A 14,009-nucleotide genomic window follows, 5' to 3' on the forward strand; every position below is an offset into this window, starting at 1 on the left:
GGGTGCAGAGAAGATTCACCAGGATGTTACCTGGGATGGAGCGCCTCAGCTATGAAGAAAGACTAAACAGGCTGGGGTTGTTTTCCTTGGAGCAAAGAAGGCTGAGGGGGGACCTGATAGAGGTGTACAAAATGATGAGGGGCATAGATAGGGTAGATAAAGAGGAACTTTTCCCCTTAGTAAGGGGGTCAATAACAAGGGGGCATAGATTCAAGGTAAGGGGCAGGAGGTTTAGAGGGGATTTGAGGAGCAACTTTTTCACCCAGAGGGTGGTTGGAATCTGGAACTCACTGCCTGAAAGGGTGGTAGAGGCAGGAACCCTCATAACATTCAAGTAGCATTTGGATGAGCACTTGAAATGCCATTGCATACAAGGCTATGGACCAAATGCTGGAAAATGGGATTAGACTGGACAGGGATTGATGGACGGCGCAGACACGATGGGCCGAAGGGCCTCTTTCTGTGCTGTATAACTCTATGACTCTATGACTCTATGACCAGGCCCTACTAAAGGAAATGTTTAGGAAATTTTACGAATTTGACTTTACCAACGTAGACAAAGCAGAGCTATACACTCTACAGGCTGAGCATACTATGGGCGCGGGGAGACAAAGAAAGGGAACCTGGAACGATATTTTCACCACTTATAATACAGGAGCCTCTGTAATAAATAGCCTGGATGATATAGAACTGCAAACGCAGATAAATGGCTTAAAAACCCAATTACGAAAGATCCTAACAGAGGAGAACACAGTGGTAGGCTCAGAGCTAAACGAGGACCAAGCTGTGATGGTCCATTTAAAAGAAATCATTGCTGAGCTAGAGAGACATGCTAAAACAGTAAATGCACTCATACGGGAGGATAGGAATGCTTCGGATCAGGCTGCACAGAATGAGGTGTGTGTGCTATACGGGGCATGGTTGCTGGGCAAGGGCTGCAGCAATCTGGAGGATTTAAAACAAGGTTTAGTCCCCTCCTGGATTAGCAACAAGCACCTCGCAGCCATCCACCCATTTAATAATTTGCTGAGCCCATGTCAGCTTCGTCTAGCCTCTGAAGCCTACCCTGTCCCAGTAGATTGTGGATGTTCCAATCACACTATCATGGGGATACTAGTGAGGATGCCGGTCATGGGTGGGACAGCCCGACCCGCACCGGTATACAGGGTGGAGAACATTGGAGTCATTCAAGGGGGTGCACACGTCCGTTTCGCAGCGGTCCCACCTTATGTCATAAAGTGGGAGCACGCTATGACAGGTACAGACCTCTCCGGGTGCCGGAGCCGGGGTGCACACATAATCCTGTGTCCCCAGCACTTGAACGCCTATTCTAGACCACAGTGCGGGTTTAAAGCTGCTGGCGCACAACCTGTGAACTGTACCATGGAGGTAATGGCACAAGACCATGTTCCCCCGCAGGTAACATTCATAGGAGGTGGGACATATTGTGTCACCACAAGTGCGGCCCACTACCAGCATGGACAGCACATCTGGTGTCCGGTAAGTGACTGCAGTTTCTGCTTTAAACCTGAGGCAGAAGTTCAAGTGGCCCAGGAACGGATTGTCCCCATTCCTGAACCCTCCACTGTTCACCTCACTGTAACTGAAAACATCACCAACCTGCAAAACTATATCGCACATTTCGGCTATGAAATTCCACCTCTACCCGAACATCTTACCGCCCTACTAAAAGCAGTTGTTATATCACAAAAACATTTCTACACACTAGAACAGAAGACAGTCGAGATAGGGGCCAAGATCTTGGATATCGTAGTTCCACCCTGGTGGGATATTTTTGAAAATATAGAGGTCCCTTCTTGGATCAGAATGGCTTCCCACATTTTAGTGGTCTGCCAGCTCGGTATAGTTTTCTACTTACTATGCACAAAGTGCAAGGGGAGGGACAGAATGCTCCGATCCCAACATGAGAGAGCATGGGACGTGCATTACATGACCAGGTATGAGACGAGCCTTAATCGTTATTAAAAATAAAGATTGTGACCATGAATTTTCTTTTCTATGTATTTACCATATTTTTTCTTCCAAGTGGTGCAGGGGTGTTGGACTCCCTCCGTGCTTGGATATGAATGTAACCAAATTTTATGTATCTGAACACGACACCTAAAGGTGTTTTTGGGTTTTAGATAGGTAAAATACAGGGGAAAGTTGGTTCTCAGGGATCAGCAATTTTGCTCACCCAGTATGATACTCTAGCGAGTAAAGTATCACAGGGGGGAACTGTAAGATTCTCAAAATTAACAGATCCCCAAAATGAAGGAAAACCCTATTAAAATGACCTTGGACACTCGCTAAAAACTTCAGGAGTGATAAAAGGGCATGTTGGACCTAACAAGGAGATTCAAGGTCAGAAACAGACTTGGCATTTTAAAAGGCATGTTCAGGCATGTTTGGAAAAAAGCTGTTACAGAATTTGGGATCTACCTCTGCAGTAGACAGTTTGAGTATTCGAGATAGTCAAACTGTCTGGGGGAACTATAAACGTCACTCAGCCCCTATCAGCAAATTTACATGCTAACAATAGACCCACGGAAAAACAGCCTCACAGGACCCATCCAAAAAAACATGCATAAAACAAATCACTTCGCCAACCTACAAAGAATCTCAGGCCCCACAGGAAACTCAAAGCCTTGCGGCACCAAGGGCCCCACGAAAACAGTTCCAAGTACAAGTTCAAGAAGAGCCACCGTCGAGTAACTTCAAGATCAAGGAGCAAGGAGCAAGCATCTCAAAGCAGTTCTTTTTCTCAAAGAAGTAACACACCATTGGACACCTCGCGGCACCAAGGGCCCCATGAAACAACCAACCGAATATTACCCTCAGCCAACCGGGTAATATTGGGCCACTGCGACCAATGAAAAACCAACTTGGAAGAAACCGAAGATCCGCAAGTTTTTCCACTCTTCAAACTATCCTGACTTACTCCTGGGTAAGATTTTGTTCAAAAGACTCTAAGCCCTATTTCTAACCAAAGAAAATTGGGTACTCACCTGATAGATCCAAAACGCACCCTACCGCATCAGCGGGCTCGCGAAGACTGACCAGATACGCAGGTGAAGTCCTCTATCGTGTCCGGGGTACAGCAGGCCCCAACTGACACATCTAGCAAACCCCGAAATCGCGAACCAGCTCAACTGTCAAGGAGCCGTTTTGGTGAGCATTATCCCTGGTCTCTTTAGAGCCTAACTTAGCTAGTAAGGTGGGATTGGGAGGAGTGAGGTAGTTGTCTACTGTAATTTTTCCCTTGTGTATGTCGAAGTGTTTCCCCATTTTATTAGCGTGTTAAGATTATTGTGTTGTATTTTCTCTCTTGAATAAAGTTCAAAGTTTCTTGCACCAAAACCAGTTGTCTGCTGCACTTTTGTCACAACCCCCAAATAAGTCCAAGGTCTAGAACCAAGGGAGTGGGAGCGATTTGAACCACTAATAAGTCAGAGGTGAGGCTGACCCCACACACCACCCCCTACAGCAGTGACTGTGCAAGACCAGGAAGAGGACAAGGTGGTTAAGCACCTCCTCGGGACGGGGGGGGGGGGGTTGGACGGAAGAAGTGGCGTGGGGACTCACATCCTCACACTGCACCATGAGGGTGCTGACATGGAGGGGACATGTGACAGTGGCCACCTTCCTCGCACCCACCCATTAGAGTGCCACCTTCTCACCGCCGCACAGCCCCTCTCGCCCTGCAGCAGGCGCACATGCCTTCCCACTTGCAGCCATGTCCCCGGCGATTTGGTTAGACGGGACTGAGATAGCTCATGGTCAGAGTCGACCTGTCAGGCACCAGGGTGCATTGGGAGGCAGGGGTGTGAGGGATTGGGCGTCGCCTACCTGTAGGGGCCTCTTCCTCCTGCTCATTCTCAACCTCATTGGCTCTGAGTCAGCCTTAGGACTACAGAATTGCTTGTAAATAGTTTGAAATTTAAGTGTATAAGAAATGATGTTGACACATTTTGTTCTTTCAAAAATTGTTGAACAAATTTCCCTTTAAAGTGATGTTACAGGAAAAGTTTTGCACAATTTCCAATGTTATGCACTACTTTTTAATTTAATATCTCAACGTAGTATTACCACTGCTGTAGCTTAGTTTACAGGCAATGATGCAGACACGTTCATTATAGAATAGTTATTTACAACTGTTAGAAACAATTGTACCTAAAGTGTTGCCACATAAAAGTTTTTGCATTATTTCTAATACTATGCACTACTTTATAACTGACTACTTCAAGGCAGTGTTACCACTGCTGCTGTTTAATCCTCGACCACTTTCCTGGTTGCTGCCCAACAATGCTGCTTTCTGCAGATGGTTGCGGGCCTCGCCATTTGTGACTGCTGGTTTCAAAACAGTTCAATTTTCAGTAGTGTGGAATTCGCAAAATTGAACATTGTCCTATAAGGGTCTATTGGCAGAAAAGGCCTTAACTTTTAAAGACTGTTTTAAAAGAAGCCCAGAAAAAGGGACACACAAAATGGCCGCCAGACCCCATGACCAGCTTTTGGGACACTTTAAAATGGTTTCTGCATTCCCCAGACAGCTTTTGTGGATTCAGCCCACAGTAGGTTCTGGAAGGCAGTTTCAGGGAAAACGAAACCAGACAGAGCCCCATACATATAGATTGGATGCAGGTCCGATCAGATCGGCCTGTAGATAAAGGCCATCAAAATGTTTACCCAGACAAAGGGAAACAGTTTCATATTCATAGGGGGAACATCAAGCACCGTTTAAGACATCAGAAGGACATTAAAGACAATACAGGGTCGTTCCAGACCAGAGATGGCAGTTACCGGCCATCCGAAGATACTTTGAAAACAAAGACTACCCCGCTGTGCTACAAGCCCGCCAAAAGTTAAACAAAGACTAACCTTGATTTGGTGGGAGAAAAGGGCCTCCACGGAAAAGTATAACTGGAGTCCCGGGGTAGCCATCGGTAGCTTGTAGCTGGTAGCTTCTTGGAGCTTGGTCGGTAATTTTTTGAGCTAGCTTGCTTTTTCGAGAGGAACGTCGATCCGGAGACCAGCCAAGAAGGTGATTCGAGTCTGCGTCCCGCCCCGGGGTAACCATTGGGAGACCATCGACAAACCCCGGGCTGTTGATGAGACGAAGGACAGCAGCCCTTCAGAAGAAACCTATCTGAAAATGGTAAACCAGCTGGGCTCTGCGAAGAAACCTATCTGACCATGATCAAATAGGTGGTCTCCGTCCACGCCGACGTCCAGGCCTGCCAGCATCCAGCCTGTCCATGACCTTCACCTCAAGGAAGAAGAGAGAGTGTCGCAGTCCGCAGCGTTGACCACGTGGAGACAGGACGCCTGAGAGGATCAAAATGCAGACCTTTCAAAATATTATACTTTCTCATTGGATTGGTGAGCATGTTTCTGGCCCCTCATAATCTGATCTAGCTAGGCTTAGGGGGTGGGCATTTGGGGTATAATTAATTATGAGTTGTTGTCCCTCGATGTTCCGTGTGTTTCCCCATTTCGAGATGACTTTTGTAAAGTATAACATGCCTGTATATACATTGGTTAGTCCTGTATTATGATTTGTTTTTCCCTCCCATGTACCTTATTGGCTTACATTCAATTTGTTCTTTTATGCAATAAAATTTCATTTCGTTTTCATTAAACCTGATCTATAGAGTATTCTCTACATTGTAGTTCCTGTCTCAAAGTCCAGTGTATAGAACCTAAGGGGCGAGTGGGTCGAACCACTCAAGGTTTTTACTGTGCAAGAGAGAGAGGCCTCTAGAGAGAGAAACCTCTGCGATCTTAGAACCCCTTACAGTAGTTGCCTCTTGTTGAGTTTTTGTGATGAAAGTTCCTTGTTCTCTCCTGAATTTACATGATGTTGTTTGCTAATTTATGGTTATTGTACTGTTGTACTGAATAAAAGTTCAATTGTTTGTTTCGATCTTGCCTGTCATTCTTTGCAGACACAGCTTCATGAGGATCAGTTCATGGCAAAACATTTTCAGATTTCCTGGACGGGGGGGAGGCGCGGGGGGAAATGAGGGCTGGGTGGGGGACAGGGTATCATTATCCAAACACTTGAGCCACTAGCTGCTCTCTGTCTGCCCTGGCCACTGTCACCGGGCAGCCACCACCCATGAGCCTTCGGCTCCATGAGCATCTTGACTGGATAGCCATTGCCATGCTTTCCCCTTAACATGTAGCTAGAGGTGGGATCCTGAAAGTAATTGCTTACTGTAAGAGATTCTGAAGGAGACCAAACCAATATGGATATATAGTGGGATTATTTTATTAACAGATTTAAAAGAACACTCAGCAGTCACAGAGTTAACAAGCTGACTCACTAGCAAAACACAAGTTACAGTGATTAATACAACAGACTCGATACTACCAGGTTCCACTGAGAGAAATGTTGACGTTCGGACTCTATTCCTTCTCTGCCTGTTTATGTGGCACTTATTGCTTATCTTGTTCGTATTCTTTTTAGTCTAGCTATTGTGGGAGATTGATAGCTTGCTGGATCTAATCAAGGACTTCCCTCTTGTCTTGTTATTTGCAGCCTGTTTGTCTGGCGATTGTGGGAGATTAGTAGCTGCTACAACTCATCAAGGGCTTCTTGGCCTGTTGGAAAAGGATTCTGGGATACTTAACCTTTGCAATATGTAAAATATCTAAATAAGCATGTATAGGCATTCTAGGCTATATCTTACACTTCAGACATTAACAGGACTCTAGATGGCAAAACTGAGAATAATTTCCAGACCGCAGGGGTGAGGCTCCACAGTTTTAATGGCCCCTTTGTTGGTCTGAGAGTCCTGTGTGGGCCATAAATCACGTCAATATTGTTAAGTCCGTGAATGATTGAGACATGGACTAGCAGGAGAGAAACAAACAAATCTTTACTGGTGAAAGGCATAAACGAAACTAACCAACAGAGGCTCTCTAGCGCCTTTTATACAGGGGTGGTCACTGCCGGTACTGCAGTATGAGACCAGTTATTCTCTTAAAGGTACATACACAACAATTCCTCCCCTTTTAGATAAACAGTACATAACATTCATTTAACAACTAATGATAACGAATTACAATCACAATTACTGTTGCTAGATACATTGGTTAAGTTTAAGCAATTATAAGTTCAGTCTTTGAGGAGGCTTCCTGATTCTGTCTGGATAACGCCTCTTTGGAGTATCAGGTTCTTCTGGCAATGTTGAGTCGGAATCAATGTCGTTGTTTGGTTCATCTGCTTCCAATATTACCGGTTCTGCGGTAGCTGCAATTGGAACGTCGATTTCATTACCAGGTGTATCAGATCGTGGTGTGGAGTTGATGTTTTCCAGTGACTCTAGAATCTGGTCAGCATGGCGTCTTACAATGCTCTCCCCAACGTCCACGGTATACATGAGAGGTCCTTGTCGTGTACAAATCGTTCCTGGCTGCCATTTCTCAGTGCGGTAGTCCCGGGCCAAAACTGGTTGACCTATCTTAAAACTCCTGGTCGGCCTTTCATTCATATTCTGAAACTGCCTGTTCTCCACATCTCTTCAGACGTTTGGCTTAACCAAATCCAAGCGGCATCGTAGTCTTCGATTGAAGAACATCATGGCTGGAGTTTGGTTGGTAACCGCATGTGTCGCATTCCGGTAGGCAAACAAGAAGTTGTCCACCTTGTGTTGTAGGGGCATATCTTCATTACACATTGCCTTGATAGCCTTCTTGAATGTTTGGACAAACCTCTCGGCCAATCCATTAGTGGCTGGATGATATGGGGCAGATGTGTAATGCTTAACACCATTGTTCTTTAAGAACCTCCGGAACTCTTCAGACACAAACTGTGGTCCATTGTCAGAGCAAATCTGTTCAGGCAGCCCATTCCTGGTGAATATGGTTCGTAAAACTGCGATAGTTTTTTCCGTGGTGGTTGAGGACATTTTTATTACCCCTGGCCACTTTGAATGTGCATCCACCGCAATTAAAAACATCGAGTCCATGAAGGGACTAGCAAAATCAATGTGCACCCTTTGCCATGGAGATGAGGGCCACTCCCATGGATGCAGAGGAGCTTGTGGTGGGGCATTTTGGACCTTCTGGCATCCTGCACAGCTCTTGGTCATCTCTTCGATTTCTCTATCGATTCCCGGCCACCACACAAACGCTCTGGCTAAGCTCTTCATTTTTACCCCACCCAGATGACCCTCATGAAGCTCATTGAGCACTCTATCCATCAACTTAGGTGGAATTACTACTCTGGATCCACACATCAAGGTTCCTCTGCACACTGACAGCTGTTCTCTTCTTGGCGAAAATGCTGGCAGCAGTGGTTCGCCATGTGCTGGCCATCCCTTCACCGTTAAATCATAGACCCGTGATAGTGTCGGGTCATTCCGTGTTTCCTTTTCTATGTTTGCATTCGTCACAGGGAGACATTCGACTATGGTCGAGTAGAATAACTCCATTGGATCCACTGCAAGGTCTTCTTCTTCTACCGTCGGCAACGGTAGACGTGACAATCCATCAGCATTTCCATGCTGTTTAGTTCCCCTGTACTCAATGTCATATTGGTGTGCCCCTAGGAAAAGGGACCATCTCTGCAGCCGTTGTGCTGTCATCATCGGTACGCCCTTCTGAGGGTTGAAAATGGAGACAAGAGGTTGATGATCGGTTAGTAGAGTAAATTTTTGACCGTGCAGATAGTGATTGAACTTCTTCACCCCCCACACTAGGCTGAGGGCCTCTCTGTCAATCTGGGCGTAGTTACGCTCGGCAGAAGTTAACGAGCGTGACGCAAAAGCTATCGGCCTCTCCAAACCATCAAGGAATTTATGTGACAGTACCGCCCCAATGCCGTAGGGAGACGCATCACACGCCAGCCTGATTGGCAGTGCTGGGTTGTAGTGAGCCAATACTTCCTTTGAAGTGATTAAGTCCTTACTCTTCTGAAAAGCACGTTTACAATCATCGCTCCATTTCCATGCTATCCCCGTTTGTAGCAGGGCGTTCAGTGGATGCAGAATTGTCGACAAATTCGGCAAAAGCTTATGATAGTAATTCACCAACCCGAGGAATGACCTCAGTTGCGACACATTTTCAGGCGCTGGGGCCTTAACAACCGCTTCAATTTTGTCAGGGGACTTATGTAACCCCTCTTCATCAATCACGTGGCCACAATACGATATCTGTTTCTTAAAAAATTCGCACTTGGGGCGGTTGGCTCGCAGCCCATGTTCCCGTAGTCTAGTGAACACCTGTTCTAGGTTGTTAAGGTGTTCACTGTCATCTTCACCTGTTACAAGGATGTCGTCCAAGTAACACTGAGTCCCCGGAATCCCTTGCAGGACTTGTTCCATTGCTCTTTGCCATATCGCCGGAGCCGATGCTACTCCGAATACCAATCGATGATACTGGTAAAGACCTTGTGAGTGTTTATCGTGAGATACTTCCTAGAGGACTCTTCAACCTCCATCTGCAAATATGCTTGTGCTAGGTCAATTTTTGTAAAACGCTTCCCTCCAGACAGTGAGGCGAAGATGTCTTCTATCCTTGGAAGAGGATATTGTACTGTGTGAAGGACAGGATTCACCGTCACCTTGAAATCCCCACAGATGCGAATCTTCCTTGGCTCTCCGGACTTATTGCTTAACGTTTTCTTCATGACAGGAACGATGGGTGTCGCCCACTCGCTCCAGTCGACCTTAGACAACACGCCCGCCTTCTCCAGATTCTCCAGCTCTGCCTCGACGGCTGGATGAATTGCATATGGTACCGGTCTCGCTTTGAAAAACTTGGGAACTGCATTCTCTTCTATTTTTAACGAGGCGGTTACGCCTTTAAGCGTGCCCAGTTCTTGTTGAAATACCTCTTTGGCGTTAGCTAAGATTGTTGACAATCGTCCAGGAGTGACGTCTTCATTTTTTTTTACCATCCACCGTCATTGCATGAATGGAATGCCAATCTAAGTTTATCTTCCTGATCCATTCCCGTCCCAATAACAGTGGTCCACCATTTGGCAGTATGTAGAGATACAATTTCCGTATTTTCTTGCCACTGTATTTGACAGGCACCCTTATTTTTCCTCTGGGGTATACTTTTTGCCCCGTATACGTCGTCAAGATGATGGATGTCTCTCTCAAGGGTATGTGTGAAAATAGCCGCTCATAGTCTCGTCAATTCATGACGGTTAGCGCTGATCCTGTATCCAATTCCATTTTAACTTGGGACCCTGCTATCGTGAGGGTGACCCAAATGGTTTGGTGATCCTCTTTTGCAATTACATTGTGAAGTTTGAGACAGCTTAATCTCCTGTTCTCGGATTCACTATCGCTCATCTGGTCTTCGGAACTACTGTCCGTCATCTTTTGTACTTTCTTGTACGGTTCCTTAGTAGCCTTTTTGTTGTCGCTGGTCTTCTTCCCAGACCTACAAACTCGTGCAATGTGTCCAATCTTCCCGCATTGTCTGCATATTTTGTCTTTGGACCAGCAGTCCTTCTGGTCATGGTTAGTTCTGCCGCAGCGATAACATTTTGCAAATCCCCGTGTCATTTCGTGGGTGCTGTATTCCTGTGGTTTTTGTTGAATTTCTGCAGCTCCCCTGGCTGCTGCTTCATACGATACTGCCACGCTGAAAGCCTTATCTAGTGTCAGCTCTTTTTCTGCGAGTAACTTCTTCTGTGTTGCTTCATTCAGGAGTCCACAGACAAATTTGTCCCGTAGGGTATCTGCCAGTCCTGCTCTGAACTGGCAGTGCTTTGATAGCTTGCGTAGTTCCGTAAGATACTCAGCATTGCTCTCATCTTTGTGCTGAGTTCTCCTGTGGAATTTAAATCTTTCTGCTATCAACAGCGGTGCAGGGTTTAAGTGCTCCTGTAGAACAGCAACAATTTCATTAAAACTCTTCGCCTTCGGTTTGGCTGGAGTAATCAGATCCCGCAATAGGCCGTACGTTCTAGCGCCCATTACGTTTAGCAATATTGATGCCTTTTTCCCCTCCGCTATTTCATTTGCCTCGAAATATACCTCGGCTCTTTCCACATACGTGGTCCAGTCCTCTAATGTATTATCAAAAGCAGTGATACAGCCAGTCTTCGCCATCTTGCAAATCTAAAATGGTGCCTCCCGCGCTTTGCCTTCTTCTCCGATTTAACAAAATGGCACCTCCCGCGCTTTTCCTTCTTCCCCGCTGTTGTTAGCGCTGCTTTCCACGGTTTCTTACGCGTATTCTTTCTCTTTTATTATTTTCCCGTCGTGGAGCGGACCCTCTGGAACACTTCCCTCCCTCTTCTGAGGTCCGATCGCTGCCCAGCTTTGAAACACCGGCCGTGCCCTGTATGCTCCACCCTCTCTCTCTCTCCTTGCTTCCCGACTCGCTGCCCGGCCCCGTTGCAGCCCAGGAAGGATCAGAGCACTACCTGCCACCAGCCCGATTAGCTGGGAAACCACGGACCGAGGAACCCAGCCTGGCTCTGGAACGTCGCTCCTGCAAAGCCTTGAACCCGATGATTGACGGTCAACGCCCGTTCCTCGAGTTTCAATGGACTCTATTTTTTTTTTTCTTCCGACCTTCAACGTCGTCGGAGCTGCTGCTGAGTTGTAGGTAAGTTCTTTCTAACTCGTCGCCAGTGTTAAGTCCGTGAATGATTGAGACACGGACTAGCAGGAGAGAAACAAACAAATCTTTACTGGTGAAAGGCATAAACGAAACTAACCAACAGAGGCTCTCTAGCGCCTTTTATACAGGGGTGGTCACTGCCGGTACTGCAGTCTGAGACCAGTTATTCTCTTAAAGGTACATACACAACAAATATCAGGTCAGCTGTACCGTTATTTTTCAGTCTAATTGGCCGCAACATGAAAAGGGGCGTTAATCCAATAAAATCACGATGGCCATTGTCGGTGATGGAGAGGGCAGATATTGAGTCTGGTGACGGGGCTGCCAATCATGTGAACGACTTTGTCCTGGATGGTGTTGAGCTTCTCGTGCATTGTTGCGGCTTCATCCATCAAAGTGAGTGGCGAGTATTCTATTGCACTCCTGACTTGAGCCTAGTAGATTTTGTTTGATAATGCTCCTGTGAAGCACCTTGGGACATTTTACTACTTTAAAGGTGCTATATAAATACAAGTTGTTGTTGTAGATGGTGGAGAAGCTTTGAGGGGCCAGGAAGTGAGCTACACATTGCAGATTACCTAGCCTCTTGTAGCCACAATGTTTATAGGGCTGGTTGAGTTAAGCTTGTGGTCAGTGGTGACCCCCAAGATATTGATAAGAACATAAGAAATAGGAGCAGGAGTAGGCCACTTGGCCCTTCGAGCCTGCTCCGCCATTCAATGAGATCATGGCTGATCTTCTGCCTCAATTCCATTCACTGGCCTTATCGCCATATCCCTTGATACCCTTACTAGTCAGAAATCTATCAACTTCTGTTTTGAATATACCCAATGACTGAGCCTCCACAGCCCTCTGGGGTAGAGAATTCCAAAGATTCACCACCCTCTGTGTGAAGACATTTCTTCTCATCTCAGTCCTGAATGGCCTACCCTTTATCCTGAGGCTGTGGCCCCTGGTTCTAGACTCCCCAGCCAAGGGAAACATTCTCCCAGCATCCACCCTATCAAGCCCTGTAATAATTTTGTATGCTTCAATGAGATCCCCTCTCATTCTTTTGAATTCAAGAGAATACAGGCCTAGTTTACTCAATCTCTTCTCATACGACAGTCCCGTCCGCCAACCATGATGGTGGGAGACTCAGCAACGGTGGTACTGTTGAAGGTAAAGGGGAGATGGTTGTGCTTTCTCTTGTTCAAAATGGTCATTACTTGGCACCTGTGAGGTATGAATGTTACCTACCACTTATCTGCCCAAGCCTGGATCTTATTCCAGTCCTGCTCTCGGCTGGCATGGGCTGCTTCATTATCAGAGGAGTTGTGAATGGAGTTTAACACTGTGGAATAGTTAGAGAAGAACCCCACTCCTGACGTTATGACGGAGAGAAGGTCATTGATGAAGCAGCTGAAGATGGATGGGCTGAGGATGCTTCCCTGAAGAACTGCTATCCTGGTGCTGTGATTATTGGCCTCCAACAACCACAACCATCTCCCTTTGTGTCAGATTTGACTCCAGCCACTGGACAGTTTCTCCTGTTGACCCACGTTGACTTCAGTTTGGCATGGGCTACTCGGTGCCATACTCAGTTGAATTCTGCCTTGAAGACTGAACAGGCTGGGGCTCTTTTCTCTAGAAAAGAGAAGGCCGAGGGGTGATGTAATAGAGGTCTTTAAGATTATGAAAGGGTTTGATAAGATAGATGTAGAGAAGATGTTTCTGCTTGTGGGGGAATCCAAAAACTAGGGGCTGTAAATATAAGATAGTCACTAATAAATTCAGTAAAGAATTCAGGAGAAATTTCTTTACCCAGAGAGTGGTTAAAATGTGGACCTCACTACCACATGGCGTGGTTGAGGCAAATAGTATAGATGCATTTAAAGCGAAGCTAGATAAACACGAGATTGAAAGGAATAAAAGATATGCTGATGGGGTTAGATGAAGTAGTGTGGGAGGAGGCTCGTGTGGAGCATAAACACTGACATAGACAAATTGGCCTGAATGGCCTGTTTCTGTTCCATAATTTCTATGTAACATACGAATATACAAAAAATGCTCACAAGGAAAAGACCTACTTTCGAGGATGACTATTCTCACATCTCCTCTGTCATTCAGCTCTTGCATCCATGTCTGGATCAAGGCAGTAATGAGCTCTGGAGTCAAAGCACTTACTGCACTTCTACTCCTTCCAAAGTCAGTAAAAGTGCAGTAAGCATTTGAAAGAAGATAAAGCTGTTTCCTGGGTAACATCCAGGAATTTGGCAACATTGCATTTCTAGGACAGAGCAAATAAAGTTTGCAATACAGTGTAAGCCAAAAGTTGCAAGTGTCTATTCCTGGCATGATGCCTGCTTCCAAAGCCTGCCACCTCCTCCCATGGTTCACAGAGCCCCTGGGGCATCACTTCCAGGTGACACCCCCTC

At 46.1% G+C, this 14,009-nt stretch overlaps 1 protein-coding gene across 1 annotated transcript; it reads left to right on the plus strand.

The window, feature by feature from the left end:
* The first annotated feature begins 516 nt into the window (after positions 1-516).
* Positions 517-6,651, plus strand: LOC147123213 (uncharacterized). Its single transcript, XM_085965640.1, has 2 exons — positions 517-1,500; positions 6,478-6,651. The coding sequence occupies exons 1-2, from the start codon at positions 517-519 to the stop codon at positions 6,649-6,651; spliced, it is 1,158 nt and encodes a 385-aa protein (XP_085821766.1).
* Positions 6,652-14,009: the final 7,358 nt, after the last annotated feature.

Source organism: Somniosus microcephalus, chromosome 2 (genome assembly GCF_052327205.1).
Source record: "Somniosus microcephalus isolate GS21.2 chromosome 2, FLI_Smic_1.0, whole genome shotgun sequence".
Lineage (NCBI taxonomy): Eukaryota > Metazoa > Chordata > Chondrichthyes > Squaliformes > Somniosidae > Somniosus > Somniosus microcephalus.

What these genes read in the sequence shown, in the direction of transcription:
- LOC147123213 (XM_085965640.1), top strand. Translation starts at nt 517, where the DNA reads ATGTTTAGGAAATTTTACGAATTTGACTTTACCAACGTAGACAAAGCA. An exon ending in GACAGCACATCTGGTGTCCG is followed by an intron (nt 1,501 to 6,477) that starts GTAAGTGACTGC and finishes TTTTTAGTCTAG; the next exon opens with CTATTGTGGGAGATTGATAG.